This window comes from Oncorhynchus keta, unplaced genomic scaffold, assembly GCF_023373465.1.
Source record: "Oncorhynchus keta strain PuntledgeMale-10-30-2019 unplaced genomic scaffold, Oket_V2 Un_scaffold_3531_pilon_pilon, whole genome shotgun sequence".
Taxonomy (NCBI): domain Eukaryota; kingdom Metazoa; phylum Chordata; class Actinopteri; order Salmoniformes; family Salmonidae; genus Oncorhynchus; species Oncorhynchus keta.
Window position 1 is genome coordinate 490,321 of NW_026290920.1, and position 26,784 is coordinate 517,104.

At 42.2% G+C, this 26,784-nt stretch overlaps 2 protein-coding genes across 2 annotated transcripts; both read right to left on the reverse strand.

Moving 5' to 3' along the window:
• LOC127906038 (butyrophilin subfamily 1 member A1-like) lies at window positions 1-26,784 on the reverse strand. The gene is made up of 4 exons (XM_052515897.1): window positions 26,681-26,784; window positions 1,111-1,173; window positions 382-744; window positions 1-296 (listed from the first exon to the last, which is right to left on the reverse strand). The coding sequence occupies exons 2-4, from the start codon at window positions 1,169-1,171 to the stop codon at window positions 1-3; spliced, it is 720 nt and encodes a 239-aa protein (XP_052371857.1). The 5' UTR covers window positions 1,172-1,173; window positions 26,681-26,784.
• LOC118382739 (E3 ubiquitin-protein ligase TRIM39-like) lies at window positions 16,761-25,045 on the reverse strand. Its single transcript, XM_052515899.1, has 8 exons — window positions 25,038-25,045; window positions 24,566-24,676; window positions 23,857-23,889; window positions 23,695-23,727; window positions 23,025-23,045; window positions 21,995-22,021; window positions 21,709-21,735; window positions 16,761-18,492 (listed from the first exon to the last, which is right to left on the reverse strand). Exons 6-8 carry the CDS (start codon window positions 22,008-22,010, stop codon window positions 17,957-17,959), a joined length of 579 nt encoding a protein of 192 aa, XP_052371859.1. The 5' UTR covers window positions 22,011-22,021; window positions 23,025-23,045; window positions 23,695-23,727; window positions 23,857-23,889; window positions 24,566-24,676; window positions 25,038-25,045; the 3' UTR covers window positions 16,761-17,956.

Below are 26,784 nucleotides of genomic sequence, written 5' to 3' on the forward strand. Positions count from 1 at the left end.
TTACTCACTAGGGATGTGAAACTCTGTCTCCATCTTAATCACCTCATGTTGCTGCCTCTGTCTCAGTCTACAGGTAAAGCGGTTAATGTCAGTCTCCTTTACGATGGTCTTTAGTTTGACTATGTAGAATCCCTCATAGTCCCTGTCTGTCTCTGACGGTCCAGCAGACAGAGTGACCCCTTCACTGTCCAGCCACTCCAACTCAGGCTCAGGGAACCAGCCTTTAGTTCCACACAGCAGAGCCATCCCTCCTTCTTTCTGTCCCTCAATGGAAACCTCTGGCTTGGATCCTATAGCTACAGACACAAAGGGAGACTGGAGATGAAGTACTACTGAGATTGGGAGGAACATCACATGGGTTGTTGTATTTAAGAAATCTACCTCTGACGTAGACTTGAATGGTGGAATCATCATAATGTGTCTTAGACTCAACAAGACATTTATAATGTCCATCATCAGTGCCTTGTACCCTGGTCAGTTTCAAAGAGGTGTTGCCCTTCTTCAGTTCCTCTTGAAACAACGATGTCCTTCCCCTGTAGGAGTGGATCTGATCATGGTATTTGTCTCTGCCGTCTTGGTAGAGATGGACTCTAATGTTTGACTGAGTGTCTGGGAGTTTGACTCTGAACCAGTCAACTCTCATGTCCTCAGCACTGATGTTGGGTTTGACGTAACAGGGCAGAATGATGTCATCACCAGCCACAGCAACAATGGCACGAGTCGGACCAAGAACCTCAAACTTCTCTGGAAAGAAAAACAACCAATCAATATCAAAAACGACCATGTACATCATCAGCTGTTGGTCCCTTTCAGACTTGAACAGACCACACTAAAGATCAACACCAAACCTGGCCCAAATACTTAAGGTTTGCTTGATTTAGGTTGGTAGCCAATGGGATAGCCTAATACTGAAAGTGCAAACCGTAGCCATCGTTCATGCAAATCCTCACATTGTTCACACACACACACACACACACACACACACACACACACACACACACACACACACACACACACACACACACACACACACACACACACACACACACACACACACACACACACACACACACACACACACACACAAAAGAACATGTGAGGTCACTCTACCAGAGCCTGCTCTTTGAAGGAGGAGCAGGATATTGACACAGTCTGTCCAAGTCCACATCATTTCTGAAAGAGAGGATAACATACTGTATATAAATCATAAAGATCCTGAGCTCTAGACCCGAAATGTGATTCAAAGTAGGCGATGTTATGGATCATATGATATGGATTTATTATACCTCATGAGACCACCTGAGACCTAAGACAGAAGACTACTTAAGACAGACTTTTAAAAATATGTAAACTTGGTCCTTTTGTTTAATAATATAAAGCATTTCTCCCATAATCTCCATAATCCCTGACAGCTGCACTGAGGGATATGACAGACAGACACACACACACACACACACACACACTATTTAATCACCTGAGGCCAAAGACTACTCAAGACAGACTTTGTTAAATATGCTAAACTTGGCCTTTTTATCAAGGCCTGTCTGGTTCTCACACACAGCTATTGCCAACCATCAACATTGACTTGAATATTAATTGCTGGGATTTATTAGTATAAAGCATTTCTGCCATTAACTATATTTTCTCTGACAGCTTTAAACATATATACAAATAATACTTACGGTTAGATACATGCAGATCACAATTGAGAAGAGTTTGGTTTAAAGCTCGCTGGCCTGTGGGGAAAGACTGGAGAGAAAATAAATCTGCTGTGTCTACTGCAAGGCAGGGAAGTAGCTTCAACATAACTTGTTATTCCTGTAGATGAGATGGAATCCACACTTTAATCAGCTTGAGTTAAGTTATGAGGATGTAGGTGAGAGGTGGCATAGTTTCTGGAAACAAAACTCTATTAAACTGGCTACACTAAGATGTCACACATAGAGATCACAGGAGGCTGGTAAGGGGAGGACAGCTCATAATAATGGCTGCAATGAAGTAAATGGAATCGTATCAACAACATGGAAACCAGGTCTTTCATGTGTTTGAGACCATTCTATTAATTCCGTTCCAGCCATTAATATGAGTCTGTTCTCCCAAATGAACGTGCCAGCAGCCACCTGTGACAGAGATGCAAGCGATCGCCCTTACCATGTACCTCGTCAGACTGGATGTGAAAGATTTGGGCAAATTCATTCAAAGACATAGCAATGTGTACACATATTTATTCAACAACATAGTTTTAGATTGTAACAGAAAATGTTATTTTTTTAAAGAACCTGTAATAATGAACCATAAAAGGCATCTTCCAAGTGCTGAGGGATCCTCCACTTCCCTCAACCTGTTGTTTGTTCACTTTCACAGGATTGTTTTTCTTACTCTCCTTTCATTTTTAAGTCTGTCCTCTTTATATTACCATCCATATGTCACATATTGATTGAGGCATCCACTGTGGTGGGTTGTTGGCATAGACTACAAGAGAACTATGGCCTTATTGCACTGACATCAAGTCGACACTAGAGGGCAGTAGACACACACTGATCACAGTGACATGTCATTGCAGAGATGGAAGAGGAAATGGGACATCCCACGCCCTCATTTATTTTTTCAATCAATCAAATGTATTTATAAAGCCCTTCTTACATCAGCTGATGTCACAAAGTGCTGTACAGAAACCCAGCCTAAAACCCCAAACAATGCAGGTGAAGAAGCACGGTGGCTAGGAAAAACTCCCTAGAAAGGCCAGAACCTAGGAAGAAACCTAGAGATGAACCAGGCTATGAGGGGTGGCCAGTCCTCTTCTGGCTGTGCCGGGTGGAGATTATAACAGAACATGGCCAAGATGTTCAAATGTTCATAGATGACCAGCAGGGTCAAATAAAATAAAAATATATATTTTTCCCCCTTTTTCATTTTCCCCCAAGGCAAGTCAGTTAACTTATTTTCAATGATGGCCTAGGAACAGTGGGTTAACTGCCTGTTCAGGGGCAGAACGACAGACTTGTACCTTGTCAGCTCGGGGGTTTAAACTTGCAACCTTCCGATTACTAGTCCAATGCTCTAACCCCTAGGCTACCCTGCCGCCCCAATAATCAACAACAATAATAATCACAGTGGTTGTAGAGGGTGCAACAGGTCAGCACTAACTGAAGTTTATTTATTACTTTATCCGGGTAGCCGGAAAGTAGAGCATTGCAGTAGTCTAACCTGGAAGTGACAAAAGGATGGATTAATTGTTCTGCATCATTTTTGGACAGAACGTTTCTGATTTTTGTAATGTTAGGTAAATGGAAAAAGCTGTCCTTGAAACAGTCTTGATATGTTTGTCAAAAGAGAGATCAAGGTCTAGAATAACGCAAAGGTCAGTTTTATTTGAGGCGACTGTACAACTATCAAAATTCATTGTCAGACTCAACAGAAGATCTCTCTGTTTCTTGGGACCTAGAACTGGCATCTCTGTTTTGTCCAAGTTTAAAAGTAGAACATTTGCCGCCATCCACTTCCTTATGTCTAAAACATAAGCTTCCAGGGTAGGCAATGTACAGCTGTGTATCATCCACATAGCAGTGAAAGTTAGCATTACGTTTCCGAATGACATCACCAAGAGGTAAATATATAGTGAAAACAATAGTGGTTCCTAAAACAGAGCCTTGAGGATCACCAGTTGATTTGTTAGAGGACAAACCATCCACAGAGACAAACTGATATGTTTCTGACAGATAAGATCTAAACCAGCCCAGAACTTGTCCGTGTAGGCCCATTTGGGTTCCCAATCTCTCCAATAGAATGTGGTGATCGATGGTATCAAAAGCAGCACTAAGATCTAGGAGCACGAGGACAGATGCAGAGCCTCGGTCTGACGCCATTAAAAGGATATTTACCACCTTCTCAAGTGCAGTCTCTGAGCTATGATGGGGTTTAAAATCAGACTGAAGAGTTTTGTATACATTGTTTGTCTTCAGGAAGGCAGTGAGTTGCTGCGCAACAGCATTTTCTAGAAATATTTAGAGGAATGGAAGATTCGATATAGGTCAACAGTTTTTTATATTTTCTGGGTCAAGGTTTGGCTTTTTCAAGAGAGGCTTTATTACTGCCACTTTTAGTGAGTTTGGTACACATCCAGTGGATAGAGAGCCATTTATTATGTTCAACATAGGAGGGCCAAGCACATGAAGCAGCTCTTTCAGTAGTTTAGTTGGAATAGGGTCCAGTATGCAGCTTGAAGGTTTAGAGGCCATGATTATTTTCATCAATGTGTCAAGAGATATAGTATTAAAACATTTGAGTGTCTCCTTTGATCCTAGGTCCTGGCAGAGTTATGCAGCTGAGCTTTGGAGGAATACTCAGATTTAAAGAGGAGTCTGTAATTTGCTTTCTAATGATCATGATCTTTTCCTCAAAGAAGTTCATGAATTTATCACTGCTGAAGTGAAAGCCATCCTCTTTTGGTGAATGCTGCTTTTTAGTTAGCTTTGTGACAGTTGTCATGGAAATTTCCTCTATTTACCAAATCATGAGCGCAAACCACACACAAGTCAAGAGTTAGTTATCAAAGTCCATCTTTAATTATATGAGCTCTATCACAACCCTGTGACTCTAAGATCGATTCAGTGTCTATCAATGAATTCTCTGAGAGCCCCACTACAATGCAACTGAGATCCTTTAATAGCAAAGAACACACATAGTCCGACAGCATAGACATAATAAATCATTCAGCTCTGTCTCCTTACTAAAACCCTAGAACCATAAACCAAGCCTCCATATCAACAGGCATATATCAAATGGTCATTTAGATACAACCAATTCTAAATACAACCAATCATGGACAAGCTCACAGGGAGCATAGAATGATTCCAGACACTGCCATCCTCCTCTCCCCAATGGGAAAAGTAGGGAGTGACTGGCACACAGACACAGTGGAGCAAAAGATATGTTTACACATGATGACACTTTGACCTCTCCCCTCTCTGCGGCCCATGCAACTTAGTCTTGACATAGAACAGATAACTGCCAATGGCCACCACTATAGTACAACAAAATACATTCTTATGAGAAATAACTCATAAGCATATAATTAAAATAAAACATCTTATCTATGTTACCCACCAATTCTGATTATTCCCCAACACAGTATCAAAAATAGATTTGGGATTGTTCTTATTTTCCTCAAATAAGCTCTTCGGTACTGCACGGTACTGTCTTTCCAAGCTAGTCGGAAGTCGTCCAGTTTGGTGTAGCGCCATTTACCATCCAATTTTCTGGAAGCTTGCTTCAGGGCTCGGGTATTTTCTGTATACCAGGGAGCTAGTTTCTTATGACAAACGTTTTTTTGTTTTTATGGGTGCGACTGCACCTAGGGTATTACGCAAGGTTAAATTGAGTTCCTCAGTTAGGAGGTTAACTGATTTGTGTACTCTGACGTTCTGGGTAGTAGGAGGGAGTCTTGAAGGGCATCTAGGAATCTTTGGGTTGTCCGAGAATTTACAGCACTGCTTTTGATGGTCCTTGGTTGGGGTCTGAGCAGATTATTTGTTGCGATTGCAAACGTAATAAAATGGTGGTCCAATAGTCCAGGATTATGATGAAAAACATTAAGATCAACAACATTTATTCCACGGGACAAAACTAGGTCCAGAGTATGACTGTGGCAGTGAGTAGGTCCAGAGACAAGTTGGACAAAACCCACTGAGTCGATGATGGCTCCGAAAGCCTTTTGGAGTGGGTCTGTGGACTTTTCCATGTGAATATTAGTCACCAAAAATTAGAATATTATCTGCCATGACTACAAGGTCTGATAGGAATTCAGGGAACTCAGTGAGGAACGCTGTATATGGCCCAGGAGGCCTGTAAACAGTAGCTATAAAATGTGATTGAGTAGGCTGCATAGATTTCATGACTAGAAGCTCAAAAGACAAAAAAAAATGTAAATGTAAATGTGCTATCGTAAATGTCAGCAACACCACATTTGCTAGATACGCAGGGGATATGGTCAAAAATATGGTCAAAAAAATAACTTGCCAGTTTTAGCTTTAGCCAACACCATCTTCAGATTAGCCTTAACGTCAGTAGCCCTGCCCCCTGGTAAACAGTGTATGATCTCTGGATGATTCGTTTTAAGTCTAATACTGCGGGTAATGGAGTCAATGAACTAGGTAGGCCACATCCAGCTGCTATCGCATTGTTGTCTATGGGAGAGCCGCCCGCTTAAGTAGACCCAATACTGACAACTTTTTTTCATTGGTAAACGGCAGGAGTCAACTGTCTTCATTTATCCACCATCTTTGGACATGGCAGTGTGCCTGTTGTGCTGTAGAGATGAAAGCACTTGATCATGTTGGGAAATACAAACTAGTTATTTCATTCTATTTCAGCTTGTATTAATAAGAAATAATGTACTTACTAGTATATCATGGTACCTACATATTTGACAACTGCCTGATACGGCAACTAAACAGTGCTCTCCATTGTGGTGCTATGCGCACTGGTCAAATGCAGTACACTGTATTATGAGGTGTAGTACATTATCATTTGAGAATAACCAACAAAGTTCCACCATACCAGTCTTAGAGCAGTGCTGTATACTGTATCCCCCTTTTAACACTACTGGGCCAAATCAAACTGTACTGGTTGGCTCTGATATTTACCTTCCACATGGTCCTGTCCATCATGGTTCCAGCAGCTACAGTGCCTTGCGAAAGTATTCGGCCCCCTTGAACTTTGCGACCTTTTGCTCCATTTCAGGCTTCAAACATAAAGATATAAAACTCTATATTTTTGTGAAGAATCAACAACAAGTGGGACACAATCATGAAGTGGAACGACATTTATTGGATATTTCAAACTTTTTTAACAAATCAAAAACTGAAAAATTGGGCGTGCAAAATTATTCAGCCCCTTTACTTTCAGTGCAGCAAACTCTCTCCAGAAGTTCAGTGAGGATCTCTGAATGATCCAATGTTGACCTAAATGACTAATGATGATAAATACAATCCACCTGTGTGTAATCAAGTCTCCGTATAAATGCACCTGCACTGTGATAGTCTCAGAGGTCCGTTAAAAGCGCAAAGAGCATCATGAAGAACAAGAAAAACACCAGGCAGGTCCGAGATACTGTTGTGAAGAAGTTTAAAGCCTGATTTGGATACGAAAAGATTTCCCAAGCTTTAAACATCCCAAGGAGCACTGTGCAAGCGATAATATTGAAATGGAAGGAGTATCAGACCACTGCAAATCTACCAAGAACTGGCCGTCCTTCTAAACTTTCAGCTCATACAAGAAGACTGATCAGAGATGCAGCCAAGAGGCCCATGATCACTCTGGATGAACTGCAGAGATCTACAGCTGAGGTGGGAGACTCTGTCCATAGGACAACAATCAGTCGTATATTGCACAAATCTGGCCTTTATGGAAGAGTGGCAAGAAGAGAGACATTTCTTAAAGATATCCATAAAAAGTGTTGTTTAAAGTTTGCCACAAGCCACCTGGGAGACACACCAAACATGTGGAAGAATGTGCTCTGGTCAGATGAAACCAAAATGGAACTTTTTGGCAACAATGCAAAACGTTATGTTTGGCGTAAAAGCATCACCCTGAACACACCATCCCCACTGTCAAACATGGTGGTGGCAGCATCATGGTTTGGGCCTGCTTTTCTTCAGCAGGGACAGGGAAGATGGTTCAAATTGATGGGAAGATGGATGGAGCCAAATACAGGACCATTCTGAAAGAACCTGATGGAGTCTGCAAAAGACCTGAGACTGGGATGGAGATTTGTCTTCCAACAAGACAATGATCGTCCTTAACGTAGGAGACACTGCTAGCTAGCTAACAGCTAACAGCTAGCCAGCTATTTGTCATCCTAACGTAGGAGACACTGCTAGCTAGCTAACAGCTAACAGCTAGCCAGCTATTTGTCGTCCTTAACGTAGGAGACACTGCTAGCTAGCTAACAGCTAACAGCTACCCAGCTATTTGTCGTCCTTAACGTAGGAGACACTGCTAGCTAGCTAACAGCTAACAGCTAGCCAACGTCTACCGAATATAACTTCTGCACTCAACAACCCGGTCGCATTCCGCTTCGCTCCACAGGTAGTATCACATTTTCATTTCATTTCATTACAGCACAACGGTTTGATTTGCTTGATCGTAGCTAGCTACATAGCTAGCTACATAGCCGTCTTTGTATCAAAGATAATTGTGTAGTCTAGAGCGATTTTCTAGGTTAGCTAGCCAGCTATTGTCGTTCTTTTAACGCAACGTAACGTAATCAACACTGCTAGCTAGCCAGCTAGCCCCCGAATAGTAGCACTGTAGAAACTATTACACTCAACGGAACGACTTGATTAGTGTAGTGTCAACAACGCAGCCACTGCCAGCTAGCCTACTTCAGCAGTACTGTATCATTTTAATAATTTTAGTCAATAAGATTCTTGCTTAACTTTCTGAACATTCGAGACGTGTAGTCCACTTGTCATTCCAATCTCCTTGCATTAGCGTAGCCTCTTCTGTAGCCTGTCAACTATGTGTCTGTCTATCCCTGTTCTCTCCTCTCTGCACAGACCACACAAACGCTCCACACCGCGTGGCCGCGGCCACCCTAATCTGGTGGTCCCAGCGTACGACCCACGTGGAGTTCCAGGTCTCCGGTAGCCTCTGGAACTGCCGATCTGCGGCCAACAAGGCAGAGTTCATCTCACAGCCTATGCCTCCTCCAGTCCTCGACTTCTTGGCACTGACGGAAACATGGATCACCACAGATAACACTGCTACTCCTACTGCTCTCTCCTCTTCCGCCCACGTGTTCTCGCACACCCCGAGAGCTTCTGGTCAGCGGGGTGGTGGCACCGGGATCCTCATCTCTCCCAAGTGGTCATTCTCTCTTTCTCCCCTTACCCATCTGTCTATCGCCTCCTTTGAATTCCATGCTGTCACAGTTACCAGCCCTTTCAAGCTTAACATCCTTATCATTTACCGCCCTCCAGGTTCCCTTGGAGAGTTCATCAATGAGCTTGATGCCTTGATAAGCTCCTTTCCTGAGGACGGCTCACCTCTCACAGTTCTGGGCGACTTTAACCTCCCCACGTCTACCTTTGACTCATTCCTCTCTGCCTCCTTCTTTCCACTCCTCTCCTCTTTTGACCTCACCCTCTCACCTTCCCCCCCTACTCACAAGGCAGGCAATACGCTTGACCTCATCTTTACTAGATGCTGTTCTTCCACTAACCTCATTGCAACTCCCCTCCAGGTCTCCGACCACTACCTTGTATCCTTTTCCCTCTCGCTCTCATCCAACACTTCCCACACTGCCACTACTCGGATGGTATCGCGCCGTCCCAACCTTCGCTCTCTCTCCCCCGCTACTCTCTCCTCTTCCATCCTATCATCTCTTCCCTCTGCTCAAACCTTCTCCAACCTATCTCCTGATTCTGCCTCCTCAACCCTCCTCTCCTCCCTTTCTGCATCCTTTGACTCTCTATGTCCCCTATCCTCCAGGCCGGCTCGGTCCTCCCCTCCCGCTCCGTGGCTCGACGACTCATTGCGAGCTCACAGAACAGGGCTCCGGGCAGCCGAGCGGAAATGGAGGAAAATCCCGCCCCTGCGGACCTGGCATCCTTTCACTCCCTCCTCTCTACATTTTCCTCCTCTGTCTCTGCTGCCAAAGCCACTTTCTACCATTCTAAATTCCAAGCATCTGCCTCTAACCCTAGGAAGCTCTTTGCCACCTTCTCCTCCCTCCTGAATCCTCCCCCCCCTCCTCCCTCTCTGCAGATGACTTCGTCAACCATTTTGAAAAGAAGGTCGACGACATCCGATCCTCGTTTGCTAAGTCAAACGACACCGCTGGTTCTGCTCACACTGCCCTACCCTGTGCTCTGACCTCTTTCTCCCCTCTCTCTCCAGATGAAATCTCGCGTCTTGTGACGGCCGGCCGCCCAACAACCTGCCCGCTCGACCCTATCCCCTCCTATCTTCTCCAGACCATTTCCGGAGACCTTCTCCCTTACCTCACCTCGCTCATCAACTCATCCCTGACCGCTGGCTACGTCCCTTCCGTCTTCAAGAGAGCGAGAGTTGCACCCCTTCTGAAAAAACCTACACTCGATCCCTCCGATGTCAACAACTACAGACCAGTATCCCTTCTCTCTTTTCTCTCCAAAACTCTTGAGCGTGCCGTCCTTGGCCAGCTCTACCGCTATCTCTCTCAGAATGACCTTCTTGATCCAAATCAGTCAGGTTTCAAGACTAGTCATTCAACTGAGACTGCTCTTCTCTGCATCACGGAGGCGCTCCGCACTGCTAAAGTTAACTCTCTCTCCTCTGCTCTCATCCTTCTAGACCTATCGGCTGCCTTCGATACTGTGAACCATCAGATCCTCCTCTCCACCCTCTCCGAGTTGGGCATCTCCGGCGCGGCCCACGCTTGATTGCGTCCTACCTGACAGGTCGCTCCTACCAGGTGGCGTGGCGAGAATCTGTCTCCTCACCATGCGCTCTCACCACTGGTGTCCCCCAGGGCTCTGTTCTAGGCCCTCTCTTATTCTCGCTATACACCAAGTCACTTGGCTCTGTCATAACCTCACATGGTCTCTCCTATCATTGCTATGCAGACGACACACAATTAATCTTCCTTTCCCCTTCTGATGACCAGGTGGCGAATCGCATCTCTGCATGTCTGGCAGACATATCAGTGTGGATGACAGATCACCACCTCAAGCTGAACCTCAGCAAGACGGAGCTCCTCTTCCTCCCGGGAAGGACTGCCCGTTCCATGATCTCGCCATCACGGTTGACAACTCCATTGTGTCCTCCTCCCAGAGCGCTAAGAACCTTGGCGTGATCCTGGACAACACCCTGTCGTTCTCAACTAACATCAAGGCGGTGTCCCGTTCCTGTAGGTTCATGCTCTACAACATCCGCAGAGTACGACCCTGCCTCACACAGGAAGCGGCGCAGGTCCTAATCCAGGCACTTGTCATCTCCCGTCTGGATTACTGCAACTCGCTGTTGGCTGGGCTCCCTGCCTGTGCCATTAAACCCCTACAACTCATCCAGAACGCCGCAGCCCGTCTGGTGTTCAACCTTCCCAAGTTCTCTCACGTCACCCCGCTCCTCCGCTCTCTCCACTGGCTTCCAGTTGAAGCTCGCATCCGCTACAAGACCATGGTGCTCGCCTACGGAGCTGTGAGGGGAACGGCACCTCAGTACCTCCAGGCTCTGATCAGGCCCTACACCCAAACAAGGGCACTGCGTTCATCCACCTCTGGCCTGCTCGCCTCCCTACCACTGAGGAAGTACAGTTCCCGCTCAGCCCTGTCAAAACTGTTCGCTGCTCTGGCCCCCCAATGGTGGAACAAACTCCCTCATGACGCCAGGACAGCGGAGTCAATCACCACCTTCCGGAGACACCTGAAACCCCACCTCTTTAAGGAATACCTAGGATAGGATAAGTAATCCTTCTCACCCCCCTAAAAAGATTTAGATGCACTATTGTAAAGTGACTGTTCTACTGGATGTCATAAGGTGAATGCACCAATTTGTAAGTCACTCTGGATAAGAGCGTCTGCTAAATGACTTAAATGTAATGATCCAAATCATAAAGCAAAATCTACAATGGAATGGTTCAAAAATAAACATATCCAGGTGTTAGAATGGCCAAGTCAAAGTCCAGACCTGAATCCAATCGAGAATCTGTGGAAAGAACTGAAAACTGCTGTTCACAAATGCTCTCCATCCAACCTCACTGAGCTCGAGCTGTTTTGCAAGGAGGAATGGGAAAAAAATTCAGTCTCTCGATGTGCAAAACTGATAGAGACATACCCCAATCGACTTACAGCTGTAATCGCAGCAAAAGGTGGCGCTACAAAGTATTAACTTAAGGGGGCTGAATAATTTTGCACACCCATTTTTCAGTTTTTGATTTGTTAAAAAAGTTTGAAATATCCAATAAATGTTGTTCCACTTCATGATTGTGTCCCACTTGTTGTTGATTCTTCACAAAAAAATATAGTTTTATATCTTTATGTTTGAAGCCTGAAATGTGGCAAAAGGTCGCAAAGTTCAAGGGGGCCGAATACTTTCGCAAGGCACTGTATGTTAAATATGTAACCAGGCCAGCCCAGTACAGCTCTGTTCAGCCTGTTCTGTCACAACTTCCTCCGAAGTCGGTCCCTCTCCTTGTTCGGGCGACGTTCGGCGGTCGACGTCACCGGTCTTCTAGCCATCACGATCCACCTTTCATTTTCCATTTGTTTTGTCTTGTCTTCCCACACACCTGGTTCCAATTCCATTCATTACATGTTGTGTAACCCTCTGTTCTCCCCATGTCCTTGTCCGGAATTGTTTATTGAAAGTGCTTGTGTGCGTCAGATTTTGTACCCATTTATTGATTGTTCTGTTTTCCGGTGGGTTTTTATTATTAAACTGCGCTGTTGGAAACACAGTTTTTGCTTTCCTGCGTCTGACTTCTCTGCCGCCAGTACTCACCCCTTACATGTTCAGTCAGTAGTGTGAAAGGGTATATGAGCTATATTCAAAATGTGTGTCTCTGGGTCTATGTGTTGGCTGTGGTTAGTGGTGATGTGAGACTGCTGGGACAGGCAGGAGACAGAAACAGGAAACGCCATAGTCCTCCTGGAAAGGGTGGCACACATCCCATTACACACTGCAAAGAGGAGAGGAGAAAACACACCCACTCTGTCCCAACCTCCAAAACAAGAGAATAGGCATATCTACAGTATGTTATCCAAAAGGTGATAACTGCAGTAGGATGGATAAAAGGTGATAACTGCAGTAGGATGGTGAAAGCAGATTTACTTTTTGTATTTTGAGTGGGCTTGGTTTTAACGAAGTGTTGGACCTTTTTCTTCGCAACCTTTGTATCAAAGTCTATAGATAAAGCCTGTGGGCTTGTTTCTTGAAGCGGGCCTTGGATAGGTTCTCGAGGGAGAGCGGGAGAAATACGATTTTTAATGTCCTTGCTAAGGGTGTTAATTCCTGCGGACCTGGTGTCTGGCAAATCCCCATCTAGTCTTTGTGACTTATCTTTTACCCTTTTCTCAAATTTTTCTCGCCTTCGTTCTTCACATAGTGGAACTTCTAGAGAACATTGGTCTACGTTTTGATCGTCCTTTAACCATTTGTTACCCTTGTGCTCTGACACTGTGTGGGTTGGGTGCAGGAACGTAGCAAACAGGTCAATTGTAGCGGTAGTTGTTTCGATGGCGACATACGTCGCGGTTATTTTGACTGCGGTGGTTATTGGATTTGTGGTTTCGTGGTAGAAGCCATTGTTGTGCGTCATCTCTCAACGCTCCAATACCTGAGAATGCACCCTCTAACTGGAGTGAGTGCTCCTGGTCACTAGCCACTTTAACTATGCCACTTTGTTTACTTTGTCTACATACTCATGTCTACATACTCATCTCATATGTATATACTGTACTCGATACCATCTACTGTATGCTGCTCTGTACCATCACTCATTCATATATCCTTATGTACATATTCCTTATCCCCTTACACTGTGTATAAGACAGTAGTTTTGGAATTGTTAGTTAGATTACTTGTTGGTTATCACTGCATTGTCGGAACTAGAAGCACAAGCATTTCGCTACACTCGCATTAACATCTGCTAACCATGTGTATGTGACAAATACATTTTGATTTGATTTGATTTGGTCAAACTTCAAAACCGAGTGGTCAGGGCTCTTAGCATTGTGAGCTTTTGAAACATAAAAGCTGTGCTTGCAAGCTCTCTGAGTTGTAAGATAGGCAGGCCAACATGGGCTATAGGGCCCAAGTAGGAACTGAAGGTGGGATACATGTTTGACAGAAACATTTGTTTGAATGGTGAGTAGGCCAAAGTAAGCTGAACAAAGCCTATGATAGTAAGCTTGTGGGTGTTCATTACAAGCTTGTTTGACAGTGTTAGCCAGTGAGCTATTGTGTTTGCGATTCGCAGAGCCACTGAATTCTAATTTCAAAGCTGTGGCAAGTTTAGCGTAATCGCTGTTGTAGACGAATTAACCTCATCAAGTGTCTATTCGATGTTCGCTTCAACAGGTCAACCCTGTCAGAACCCGTAGTATCGCAGTATCGTTTGGCTGACCAGGAATGGGGTCAAAGGTAGGGAAACAGTACAGATGAAGATGAAAATGATCAGGCCTATTGTACATTTTCCTATAGAAATTATTGTTGAAAACTAGTCTAGGTTGGAACTGTTGCTGTTATAATACAATAATAATTGTTATTCTTAATCAAAAAGCCTGTGTGTGATCTGTTATTTATCTGTGTGATGTGATCAATCAGTTCAGAATATAAATTATTTATTGTATTTTAAAACTTCTTAGGGCTGAAATCTCGTTAACGGGATCGATATGACAACGGCCAGTGAAAGTGCAGGGCGCGTCTTATAGAGATAAAATTCCCATTAATCCAGCCACAGTGTCTGATTTCAAAAAGGCTTTACAGTGAAAGCACCACAAAAGATAATGTTAGGTCACCACCAAGCCACAGAAAAACAGCCATTTTTCCAGCCAAAGATAGGAGTCCCAAAAAGCACAAATAGAGGTCAAATTAATCACTAACCTTTGATGATCTTCATCAGATGACACTCATAGGACTTCATGTTACACAATACATGTATGTTTTGTTTGATAAAGTTCATATTTATATCAAGAAATCTGAGTTTACATTGGCGTTCCAAAAACATCCAGTGATTTTGCATAGCCACACCAATTTACAGAAATACTCATCATAAATGTTGATGAAAATACAAGTGTTACACATGGAATTATAGCTATACTTCTCATTAATGCAACCGCTGTGTCAGATTTCAAAAAAGCTTTACGGAAAAAGCAAACCATGCAATAATCTGAGAACGGCTCTCAGAAAACAAATACATTTATCCGCCATGTTGGAGTCAACAGAAATCAGAACTAACATTATAAATATTCACTCCCAGGAATCCTAGTCCCACAATACATGTTTGATTTGTTCAATAATGTCCATCATTTATGTCCAAATAGCTACTTTTATTAGGGAGTTTAGTACACAAATCCAAACGCACGTGCAGATCCAGCCTGACATCGGATGAAAAGTTCAAAAACTTATATTACAGGTCGTGGAAACATTTCAAACTAAGTATAGAATCAGTCTTTAGGATGTTTTTATCATAAATCTTCAACAACGTTTCAACCGGAGAATTCCTATGTCTGTAGAAAAGCAATGGAACGCAGGTCGCTCTCAGATTTCCCACTTCCTGTTTGGATTTTTTCTCAGGTTTTTGCCTGCCATATGAGTTCTGTTATACTCACAGACATAATTCAAACAGTTTTAGAAACTTCAGAGTGTTTTCAAATGTATCCAAATGTACTAATAATATGCATATATTAGCAACTGGGACTGAGGAGCAGGCTGTTTACTCTGGGAACCTCTGGGCACCTTATTCATCCAAGCTACTCAATACTGTCCCCAGCCATAAGAAGTTAACAGCAACAGTTCCAACCTAGACAGGTATGTTTTTAATGGGGGAAACTAAACATTAATACATATTTATATGGATATTTAATTTCATTGTTATTTGTTTTTGTCTATGTTGCATTTGTTTTAGGCAATAAGGGCAATGAAATGTACTTGTCACGACTTCCGCCGAAGTCAGGTCCACTCCTTGTTCGGGCGGCGGTCGGCGGTCGGCGTCTCCGGTCTTCTAGCCATCATCTATCCACTTTTCATTTTCCATGTGTTTTTTCTCGTTTTTTCTCACACCTGGTTTCAATTCCCTCAATCACTTGTTGTGTATTTAACCCTTGTTTCCCCCCATGTCTCTGTGTGGTATTGTTTATTGTAAGTGCTTGTGCACGTGTTGATTGGTACGAGATGGGTTTTTGTACCCATATCTTGTTATTTTCATGCCGTTGGTTTTGCTATTAAACTGCTCAGGCTATTACCAAATTCTGCTCTCCTGCATCTGACTTCCCTGCCACCGGTTACGCACCCCTTACAGTACTGATATTTATGTATAGTTGCATATTTTCCTAATCTTGGGTCCCAGGAGAACACAGAATTTCTCATTTGGGTCCAAAGGCAGAAAAAGTTTAGAGTACTGATTTTGGACATGTGAGTGTTGCACTTGCTCCTTTCGGTCTCAAACGTATCTGTCATTGTTTGCAGATAGAGGTCTTGAGTATGGAGCAAGAGATTCGGTGATGAGATTTCCTCCGCTTGCTTAGAAATCAATATTTCCATCTTCATCACCTGAGTTCTCTCATCATTCATTTGGTCAGCAACTTCAATGAGTTCTGCTGATTTGTCATCCAACTTAGTCATTGTGTTCATTAACTGATCGTCTTTGGTCTGCAACATTTGGAGGAGAACATTGTTACTTTGAGTAATGCATATAGGCTGAATCAAAATAGAAGTGTCATTCTATTTTAGATCCCTCACAGGTGGTACCAATTATGTTGTGTCTCTGACTGATTAAATTATATGACATGCTATTTTATCACCTCGATTACCTAACGTTTAATTGATTGTGTGATTGAATTAAACCATGCAACAATTAAATCATTAATAACCTGGGGCACCACGGAAGCATTAATTTATATAGAGCAGTTATCTCCCGAATCCAATCTCTTGAAAATCTGAAGATCTTTAATATCAATAGCAGTCAATCATTAATCGTCACCTTATTCAGTCTCATTCGGATGGTCATAAAGTACTGCACGAACCCTGGCTAACAAGTTGAATTAGCAATACTCAAATTGGTGTAATTATTTATTTACTAAATACCAAAATAATCACACAGAATTACATATATATACACAGGATCGATCATACATTGATTACTAATCATGTCATGAAAATCCCCTAGTGGGCTAACCCAATATGACAGCTCGTTACACAAAAGAAGGGGGTTGGGTTTGAATGAAAAGCGGGAAAATGGAGTGACAAAGGGATTGGGTCTCTATCGGACCTTGAAAAGCTATTCTACCGTAAATACAGAATCTTATGCATTCTAATAACCGCCCATTCGGAGAAGGAAAATGCAACATATATATTTACTCTGAGCTGCCCTTCGATAGATGGGTCGAAGATGGAAGACTGGTTTGCCCAGCAGAGGTCGCCATTGTCCTTTGAAGAATATTTCTGGTCGTAGTGTTGTAGAGCGGGTACGTTAAAGTACCCTGTCGTTCTTAGGAGATTGTCTGTCCTTTTCTAGGCCACATACGTTTACAGCTGCAGCTGATAACTCAAAGTCTAGGATGTATCACTTCTTTAGTAAATAATCGTTCAATGTTCATACTAAGTTGCCATAATCAGCTTATGCTGGTCTAGTCGAAATACACCATTTCAGTGAGGTGATCATCACCTCCATATTGAAATTAGCCCTTATAAACGTACGGACACCAGTCCTCGCGTCATTGGGAACTAAGGTTAACTTCCGTCAACGGACTTTTGTACTGGGGGAGAGAAGGGCGTGTTTCATAGTTCTCAACCAATGTCTGTTCACTTGGGCGTGGCCACTGAGTGAGCATAGTTTACTTATGAAAACAATTATCTCATTTAGAAGATAAAATTACATTTCATATTTTCACAAATAGTTTCATGTTTAATTCCATGTGAATCTGATAACTAGAATGTGTAGACTTTCCAAGATACAATTTATGTCATCCTATCATCAGATATAATGTTCCAGACAAGAACTGATCTGACATCATATTCTTTAAGTACCAACGAACACTTTCAACTGGTTGAGAAAGGGAACTATTGTTCCATTCCCCTGCCTTTTGATATTACCATACTTTCCTCACCCAACAGGGCAAAGTCATGACAGTAACACACACACTTGCACGCACACACACACACACACACACACACACACACACACACACACACACACACACACACACACACACACACACAACCAGTATTTCAATGTTTGATATGATGATAACAGTTAGTCAGTGACACCTACAGGAGTGATGACCTGTGGGGCTGAGTTACCAGTAGCACCAGAATAAAAGAATGGATAGAGTTTCTCAGTGAAGGTGTAGCCAGTGAAGGAGTAGATATGAGACCTGGCCTCTACATTATAGAATGAGACCTGACCCTTCTCATAATCCACAAACACCCCCACCTTCTGGGGCTTCTCTCTCAGGGAGAGGGGGACAGAGGGGTCAGTGAGAGCCTTGTATTCTTTAATCCTCAGCCAAACAGTCCAGCATCCATTCTCAGGTTTCAGGTGAATAAACTTCTTCCTGTTGATGGACTCTCTGGCCACTCCTAAAGTCCACCCATTCTTCCCCTCCACCTGCACCTCGTAGTAGAATCTCCCTGAGGAGAAGCCCTCCGTTCCCAGGACATAGGGAACAATATCAAACCTCTTTGGGTTATCAGGGAGATTCTGTTTTATGTCTCCATATCTAACTTGTTTCCTGTCTTCAGACAGGATGAGTCTGGGATGTGCTGTATCAGGATCTAGAGTCACATCCACTGTGGACAGAAACACACTTTATTAGAATAAACCAAATAAACATAACAATATGGGGGACTGCATTTTACTGCTCAGTACATTGCTCTGGGACACATGAATAGTGAGTGATATGCTGTATCAGGGTCTAGAGTCACATCCACTGTGAAGTAAAAAATAAGAACATCAATATGTGGGAGGACATTTTACTGCAGGACTTACTGCACAGTACATTACTGTAGACATATGTAGCCTATAAGTTATTATTGATAACAGCATAAGTATACTGTAGATGTGAATGTGTGGTCATGTTATTTCAAGTAATACCAGTATGTGAATATAATAATATTCATGTGAAACTCTAGTAGGGCTGGGCAATATGGTCAAAATATCATATCACAATACTTAAAATAAATTGACGGAATGACAGTATTTTATGCTTTTGAATAATTAAAAGTTCAGAAGTTTTCATCAATTTCTGTATTTCCTGCACTCATTTGAGATCATTTCCACAATGCCAAGTAGGGCTGCACGATATGGGAAAACAATCTATGCTTTATTTTTAACCGAATGTCGAAATTGTGATTTGACTTGCGATTTAGAGCAAAATACTTTTGGTGAACTGTTGGTGTCACGAGTCCGACCGAGGGTGTTTCCCCTTCCCGGGCGGGTGGCGCTCGGCGGTCGTCATCACCGGGTGTCGTGGGTGTGGAGTCAATCAGCTGCCACTGATTGTTTTTCCTCTCCCTCCTTGTATGTTTAGTGGTAGCACCTGTTCATGTTTAATTAGTTTGTCTTTATTAGACAGCCGGCCCGCCTGGTTGTTGTGCGGGATTATTTTCATTGTAACCTTCGGCTCTGTTGTAGAGGTACGTGTTTAGTGCCTAGTCGTGTATTTCTTCATTGTATTTTTTCCCCTGTGTTTGGGAACGTTACTTTTGTGAGCACCCTGTGGTGCGTTGGTGCTAGTAAAAGACGCACAGCATTGAACTCTGTCTCCTGCATTTTGACTCCACACCCACGACACCCGGAGCATTACAGTTGGAATCAAGGAAATAAAATGATTATTCCTATTCAATAGTTTGAATATAATAGTGGCCACTTTAAATACAGTGTTTGACATGACAACAAATGAAAATGCCAGGGAGGAGTTATTGTGACACGGTAGAAATCAAAGTGTTGACAAATGTTTCCTAGGGGACTCTACAATCTTTGGATACATTGCATGTTTTTGTTAGCTACTTCATGTAGCATACATATTCTTGCTTATTCCTCTTTGATTTAGAAGAAACTGTTGCGCAAAATACACATGCAGATATACATTACCGGTCAAAAGTTGTGACACACCTACTCATTCAAGGGTTTTTATTTTTAATTATTTTCTACATTGTATAATAATAGTAAAGACATCAAAACTATGAAATAACAATTATGGAATCATGGAGTAACCAAAAAATGTGTTTAAAATGAACATGTATTTTAGATTCTTCAAAGTAGCCACCCTTTGGCATGATGACAGCTTTTTTTGCACACTTTCTCAACCAGCTTCATGAGGAATGATTTTCCAACAGTCTTGAAGGAGTTCCCATAAATGCTGAACACTTGTTGGCTGCTTTTCCTTCACTCTGCGGTCCTACTCATCCCAAACTATCTCAATTGGGTTGAGGTCAGATGATTGTGGAGGCCAGGTCATCTGATGCAGCACTCCATCCTTCCTTCTTGGTCAAATAGCCCTAACACAGCCCGGAGGTGTGTTTTGGGTCATTGTCCTGTTGTAAAACAAATGATAGTCCCACAAAACCCAAACCAGATGGGATGGAGTATCGCTGCAGAATGCTGTGGTTAAGTGTGCCTTGAATTCTAAATCACTGACAGTGTCACCAGTAAAGCACCCCCACACCACCTCCATGCTTCACGGTGGGAGCCACACATACAGAGATCATCTGCATACTCTCACAAAGACATGGACACATTCGACCATGAAGGCCAGATTCACGGAGTCTCCTCTGAACAGTTGATGTTGAGATGTGTCTGTTACTTGAACTCTGTGAAGCATTGATTTGGGCTGCAACTCTAATGTACTTATCCTCTGCAGCAGAGATAACTCTGGGTCCTCCTTTCCTGTGGCGGTCCTCATGAGAGCCAGTTTCATCATAGCGATTGATGGTTTTTGCGACTGCACTTAAAGAAACTTTAAAAGTTCTTGACATTTTCCGGATTAACTGACCTGCATGTCCTAAAGTAATGATGGACTATCGTTTCTCTTTGCTTATTTGAGCTGTTCTTGCCATAATATGGACTTGATAATTTACCAAATGGGGCTATCTTCTGTATACCACCCCTACCTTGTCACAAAACAACAGATTGGCTCAAATGCATTAAGGAAAGAAATTCCACAAATGTACTTTTAACAAAGGACATCTGTTAATTGAAATGCTATCCAGGTGACTACCTCATGAATCTGGTTGACAGAATACCAAGAGTGTGCAAAGCTGTCATCAAGGCAAACTTGAAGAATCTCCAATATAAAATACATTTTGATTTGTTTAACACTTTTTTGGTTACTACATGATTCCATGTGTTTTTCATAGTTGACTTCTTCACTATTATTCTACAATGTAGAAAATAGTACAAATAAAGAAAAACCCTGGAATGATTAGGTGTGTCCAAACTTTTGACTGGTACTGTAGTTCAACACCATTACTGGGATTATCCGTCTGTAAACAGTAGCTAGTTACGTTTGCTCTGACTCTTTATTAGCTGGATAACGATTAGCGGCTAACAAGATTTAGGCCCAACTTGCTTAGAAAATACAAACTAGCTGTTTGCAGATGTAAGAAACAAACGTATAGTGTAATTATAGAACGCTAGTGGATTTATATTAATAAGAAGCAACGTGAAAACAGCATCGTTGTCATTAACATTTTTGCACATACTGCATTGATGCGAAGACGGAAGAGGAACAACAAATGCGCTCCATGAGTGACAGGGGGCGGGGCTAGGTCTGTGTGGAATGCTGCATGGAGAGAGAGAGCGGAGGGAGATGACTCAAATAGCGAAGTAAACTATAGAAATGGACGTAACACACGGCGTATCACATTTAACAAACCAAACAGTCAAATACCGTTATGGAAAGTAAAGTTTTTAAAAACAAACCTTTTCGTGCATCAATACCAGAATATTGTAAACAGCCCTAAACTCTAGGTGGTTGGACTGGAGAGTACAACAAACACACTGACCTGCATGTTTTCTGATGGTTTCAAGTTCTACAATATAAACAGAGTATGTCAGAATTAGGGGATACCAGAAACTATGGTAATGTAATATTACAGTAGAGTATACATTGGAACACAATGACAAATCTCCTCTTAATCTCTAAACTTTATTGATAAGGTTCGGGACCAGAAACATATCCAAAGTGACATGGTGTAAAAATACATCCCTCTACCATAATATAGTATACCTTAAGCAACAGAAATATGATATGAAATATATTTTAAATACAATTCAGTATCATTCATTTACCTGGACAGCCCTTCATGTTTACTAAATCTGTGGGTGAATGAAACATAAAACAAATGATAATTCTTGCTAATTAAACATCTTGAAATAAATTATTAAAACAATATCATTCTTTGTGTAAACATTTCCATCGCAGTGAGTAAAAAAATTATTCCAATACAGTGATATTTTACCACATAATTTTGACTCAACTTTGTGCTATTTGCACAATGCAAATTGTAAGCCCTTGGAAATGGGCTCTCCAACCCTGTTCCTGGAGACCACCCTGTAGGTTTTTGCTCCAACCCTGAAGACCACCCTATAGGTTTTAACTCCAACCCTGTTCCTGGAGAACCACCCTGTAGGTTATCGCTCCAGCCCTGTTCCTGGAGAACCACCCTATAGGTTTTAACTCCAACCCTGTTCCTGGAGAACCACCCTGTAGGTTATCGCTCCAGCCCTGTTCCTGGAGAACCACCCTGTAGGTTATCGCTCCAGCCCTGTTCCTGGAGAACCACCCTATAGGTTTTAACTCCAACCCTGTTCCTGGAGAACCACCCTGTAGGTTATCGCTCCAACCCTGTTCCTGGAGAACCACCCTGTAGGTTATCGCTCCAGCCCTGTTCCTGGAGAACCACCCTGTAGGTTATCGCTCCAGCCCTGTTCCTGGAGAACCACCCTGTAAGTTTTCGCTCCAACCCTGTTCCCGGAGAACCACCCTATAGGTTTTAACTCCAACCCTGTTCCTGGAGAACTACCCTGTAGGTGTTCGCTCCAACCCTGTTCCTGGAGAACCACCCTATAGGTTTTAACTCCAACCCTGTTCCTGGAGAACCACCCTGTAGGTTTTCACTCCAACCCTAATCTCGTGCACCTGATTCTAATAACTTGCTGGTTGATAAATTGAATCAGGTTAGTTATAACTAAGGTTGGATTGAAAGCTACGGGACGGCAGTGCTACAGGATCAGGGTTGGAGAACCCTGCCTTAGAATATACATGTATGTATTGTATATTGACCATAAGGGTCTAGTAATGCATTGTGCTCCTACTTACCCAGCTGATCAGCAAGTATCTCTGCAGACAAACAGATAAATTAAAATCAAAGTAAAGCATTCTTAATGGTGAATAATTCATTCAACACCTTGTGTGGCAGGGGGATGGGCACAGTAAAAACAATGTGATGAAAAGTATTCATGTCAAATATGTAAGGATTTTAAATCCATGAAACTAGCTGTTGTACACTATCCATTTCTGTTACACATTCATGTAATGGGAATTATTTGTCTTCAATTGTTGTTTGGTATAACAATCAAATTGGGAGTCAAAAAATGACACATTGATGCATAGGACTGTTGGACACAACTTACTCAGCTTATGAGTGTTGTGATCTTGATATTTCATTGCAGACATAAGAGAACCGTTAGAGTGAACATCCTTAATGAACACATCTCACATCCATGAAGAAGACAATTATTAAAATGGAAACATGACTCAATGCACAGGACCCGGAGTGTCAAACTCATTCCATGGAGGGCCTGGTATCTGATGGTTTTTGGTTGTTCCTTTCAAAATTAAGACCTAGACAACCAGGTGTGTGGCGTTCCTAACTTATCAGTGACCTTAATTAATCAATCAAGTACAAGGGAGGAGTGAAAACCCGCAGAGACTCGGCCCTCCATGGAATGAGTTTGACACGTGCATAGGACTGTTGGACACTACTTACTCAACTCAAGTCTGAGTTCATCTTTAACTTGCTCTGCAGAAATAAAATAAAAAACAGAAAACAGAGAACATACTAAATGAACACAGAACCACAGTGTTTTCTCTGACAAAGTTCCATTTCTGGAGGAGATAACTGCATGTTTGACAGTAAGACACTACTTACCTAGCTCTTGACTGTGTTCAGCTCTGGATACATCTACAGACATGACAATAGATAACAGTTAGAGGAAAAGTCCACAAAATGACCTACTCAAGATGTTTTCTGACAAAGTTATTTCCATGAAGGAAGAAGTTACACTGATGTAGTTCAGGTAAACCATGCACTGAGATTTAAATAAACCTTATATTAAAACATCTATTTTTGTGGAGAAAGTTGTTTTAAATAGAAATGTTTGCCCTATACTGTGAACTGAACATTTTATTTCATACAAATCCTTAAATACACCTGTACTGTATCTGACCAATGTCTGCTTTTTACATTTCAAAAAACGTCAAACAGGGCTTATATTTGTCCTGTTTCACTGTATATACAAGTGTTTAACTTATACGAGAGTGAGTTGTGAAGTGGAACTGTGTTTATTTGCATATCCCAACTCCCCATGAGAGTGACAGAGGTCAATGTCTTTGGGATCAGCCATTCCAGATGACAGGTAACCCTGGAGTAATGAGGGTTCCAGTGTCTTGCTCAAGGGTAGATCAACTGATTTCATTTTTCACCTTGTCTGCTATGGGGAATTGAACTAGCAAAGCATTCGGTTCTAGTTCCCAACTCCTGTGGTGTATGTCATTGTAAACTGCACTGCTAAAACATTTATATTAAGTAAAATAAACCCTTTAATAAGTTTTATTATGACTGTAGTCATTGTACAAACTTTTCCGCCACCAGATGATGAAAGCTGATATGACCACAAGGACAATGACCAGAGAGACAATCACTGGAAGGGCCACTTTCCATGTTTCTGTGTGAACAAGGATCAGCTCGCCTGCAAGACACAAATCAACTGAGATCAGTGACATGTAACCACTAATACCAAATAATAATATTAAAGGGACATTTCACTCATAAATGAAATGTATTTGTCAGACCTCAATTACAGACCTCAAATGAAACCACGTCCCATGACATCAGCTGTGTAGCTCCAGCAACATGCCAAATCTGTAAAAATGCCAAATTAATTTCTAATTTCCTGGTTTAATGTTGTGTTTATCTTTTCCATTCATTTGAGGTGGAGGCATATAGCTGGATCTACAAAACCAATGTGGGTTCATTTTGACATTAGAATACTTTAGAGTTCTAAAAAACAAAATAATGATGTTACTTTGTAATACAACAGTATATAAAACTAGGGATGTGAAACTGAAACTTTGTCTCCATCTTAATCACCTCATGGAGCTGGCTCTGTCTGACTCTACAGGTAAAGCGGTTGATGTCAGTCTCCTTTGCAGTGGTCTTTAGTTTGACTATGTAGAATCCCTCATAGTCCCTGTCTGTCTCTGACGGTCCAGCAGACAGAGTGACCCCTTCACTGTCCAGCCACTCCAACTCAGGCTCAGGGAACCAGCCTTTAGTTCCACACAGCAGAGCCATCCCTCCTTCTTTCTGTCCCTCAATGGAAACCTCTGGCTTGGATCCTATAGCTACAGACACAAAGGGAGACTGGAGATGAAGTACTACTGAGATTGGGAGGAACATCACATGGGTTGTTGTATTTAAGAAATCTACCTCTGACGTAGACTTGAATGATGGAATCATCATAATGTGTCTTAGACTCAACAAGACATTTATAATGTCCATCATCAGTGCCTTGTACCCTGGTCAGTTTCAAAGAGGTGTTGCCCTTCTTCAGTTCCTCTTGAAACAACGATGTCCTTGGCCCCTGTACGGGATGTTTTTGGATCTGATCATGGTATTTGTCATAAATATCTTTATCGAACAAAACATCTTGGTAGAGATGGACTCTAATGTTTGACTGAAGTGTCTGGGAGTTTGACTATTTCTGAACCAGTCAATTGCTGTTTCTCATGTCCTCAGCACTGATGTTGGGTTTGACGTAACAGGGCAGAATGACATGTCATCACCAGCCACAGCAACAATGGCACGAGTCGGACCAAGAACCTCAAACTTCTGGCTGGAAAGAAAAACAACCAATCAATATCAAAAACGACCATGTACATCATCAGCTGTTGGTCCCTTTCAGACTTGAACAGACCACACTAAAGATCAACACCAAACCTGGCCCAAATACTAAGGTTTGCTTGATTTAGGTTGGTAGCCAACCAGGGACAGCCTAATACTGAAAGTGCAAACCGAAGCCATCAATATCAAAAATGCAAATCCTCACATTGTTCAGACTTGAACAGACCACACACACACAACACAAACTGGTAACACACACACACACACACACACACACAAACACATCACACACACACACACACACACACACACACACACACAAAAAGAACATGAGTTCACTCTACCAGAGCCTGCTCTTTGGAGAAGAATCAGGAGATTGACACACAGACAGTCTGTCCAAGTCCACATCATTTCTGAAAGAGATGATAACATACTGTATATAAATCATAAAGATCCTGAGCTCTAGACCCGAAATGTGATTCAAAGTAGGCGATGTTATGGATCATATGATATGGATTTATTATACCTCATGAGACCACCTGAGACCTAAGACAGAAGACTACTTAAGACAGACTTTCAAAAATATGTAAACTTGGTCCTTTTATTTAATAATATAAAACATTTCTCCCATTATCTCCATCATCCCTGACAGCTGCACTGAGGGATATGACAGACACACACACACACTATTTTATAACCTCAGGCCAAAGACTACTCAAGACACAACAGCTATTGCCAACCATCAACATTGACTTGAATGTTAATTGCTGGGATTTATTAGTATAAAGCATTTCTGCCATTAACTATATTTTCTCTGACAGCTTTAAACATATATACAAATAATACTTACGATTAGATACATGCAGATCACAATTGAGAAGAGTTTGGCTTAAAGCTCGCTGACCTGTGGGGAAAGACTGGAGAGAAAATAAATCTGCTGTGTCTACTGCAAGG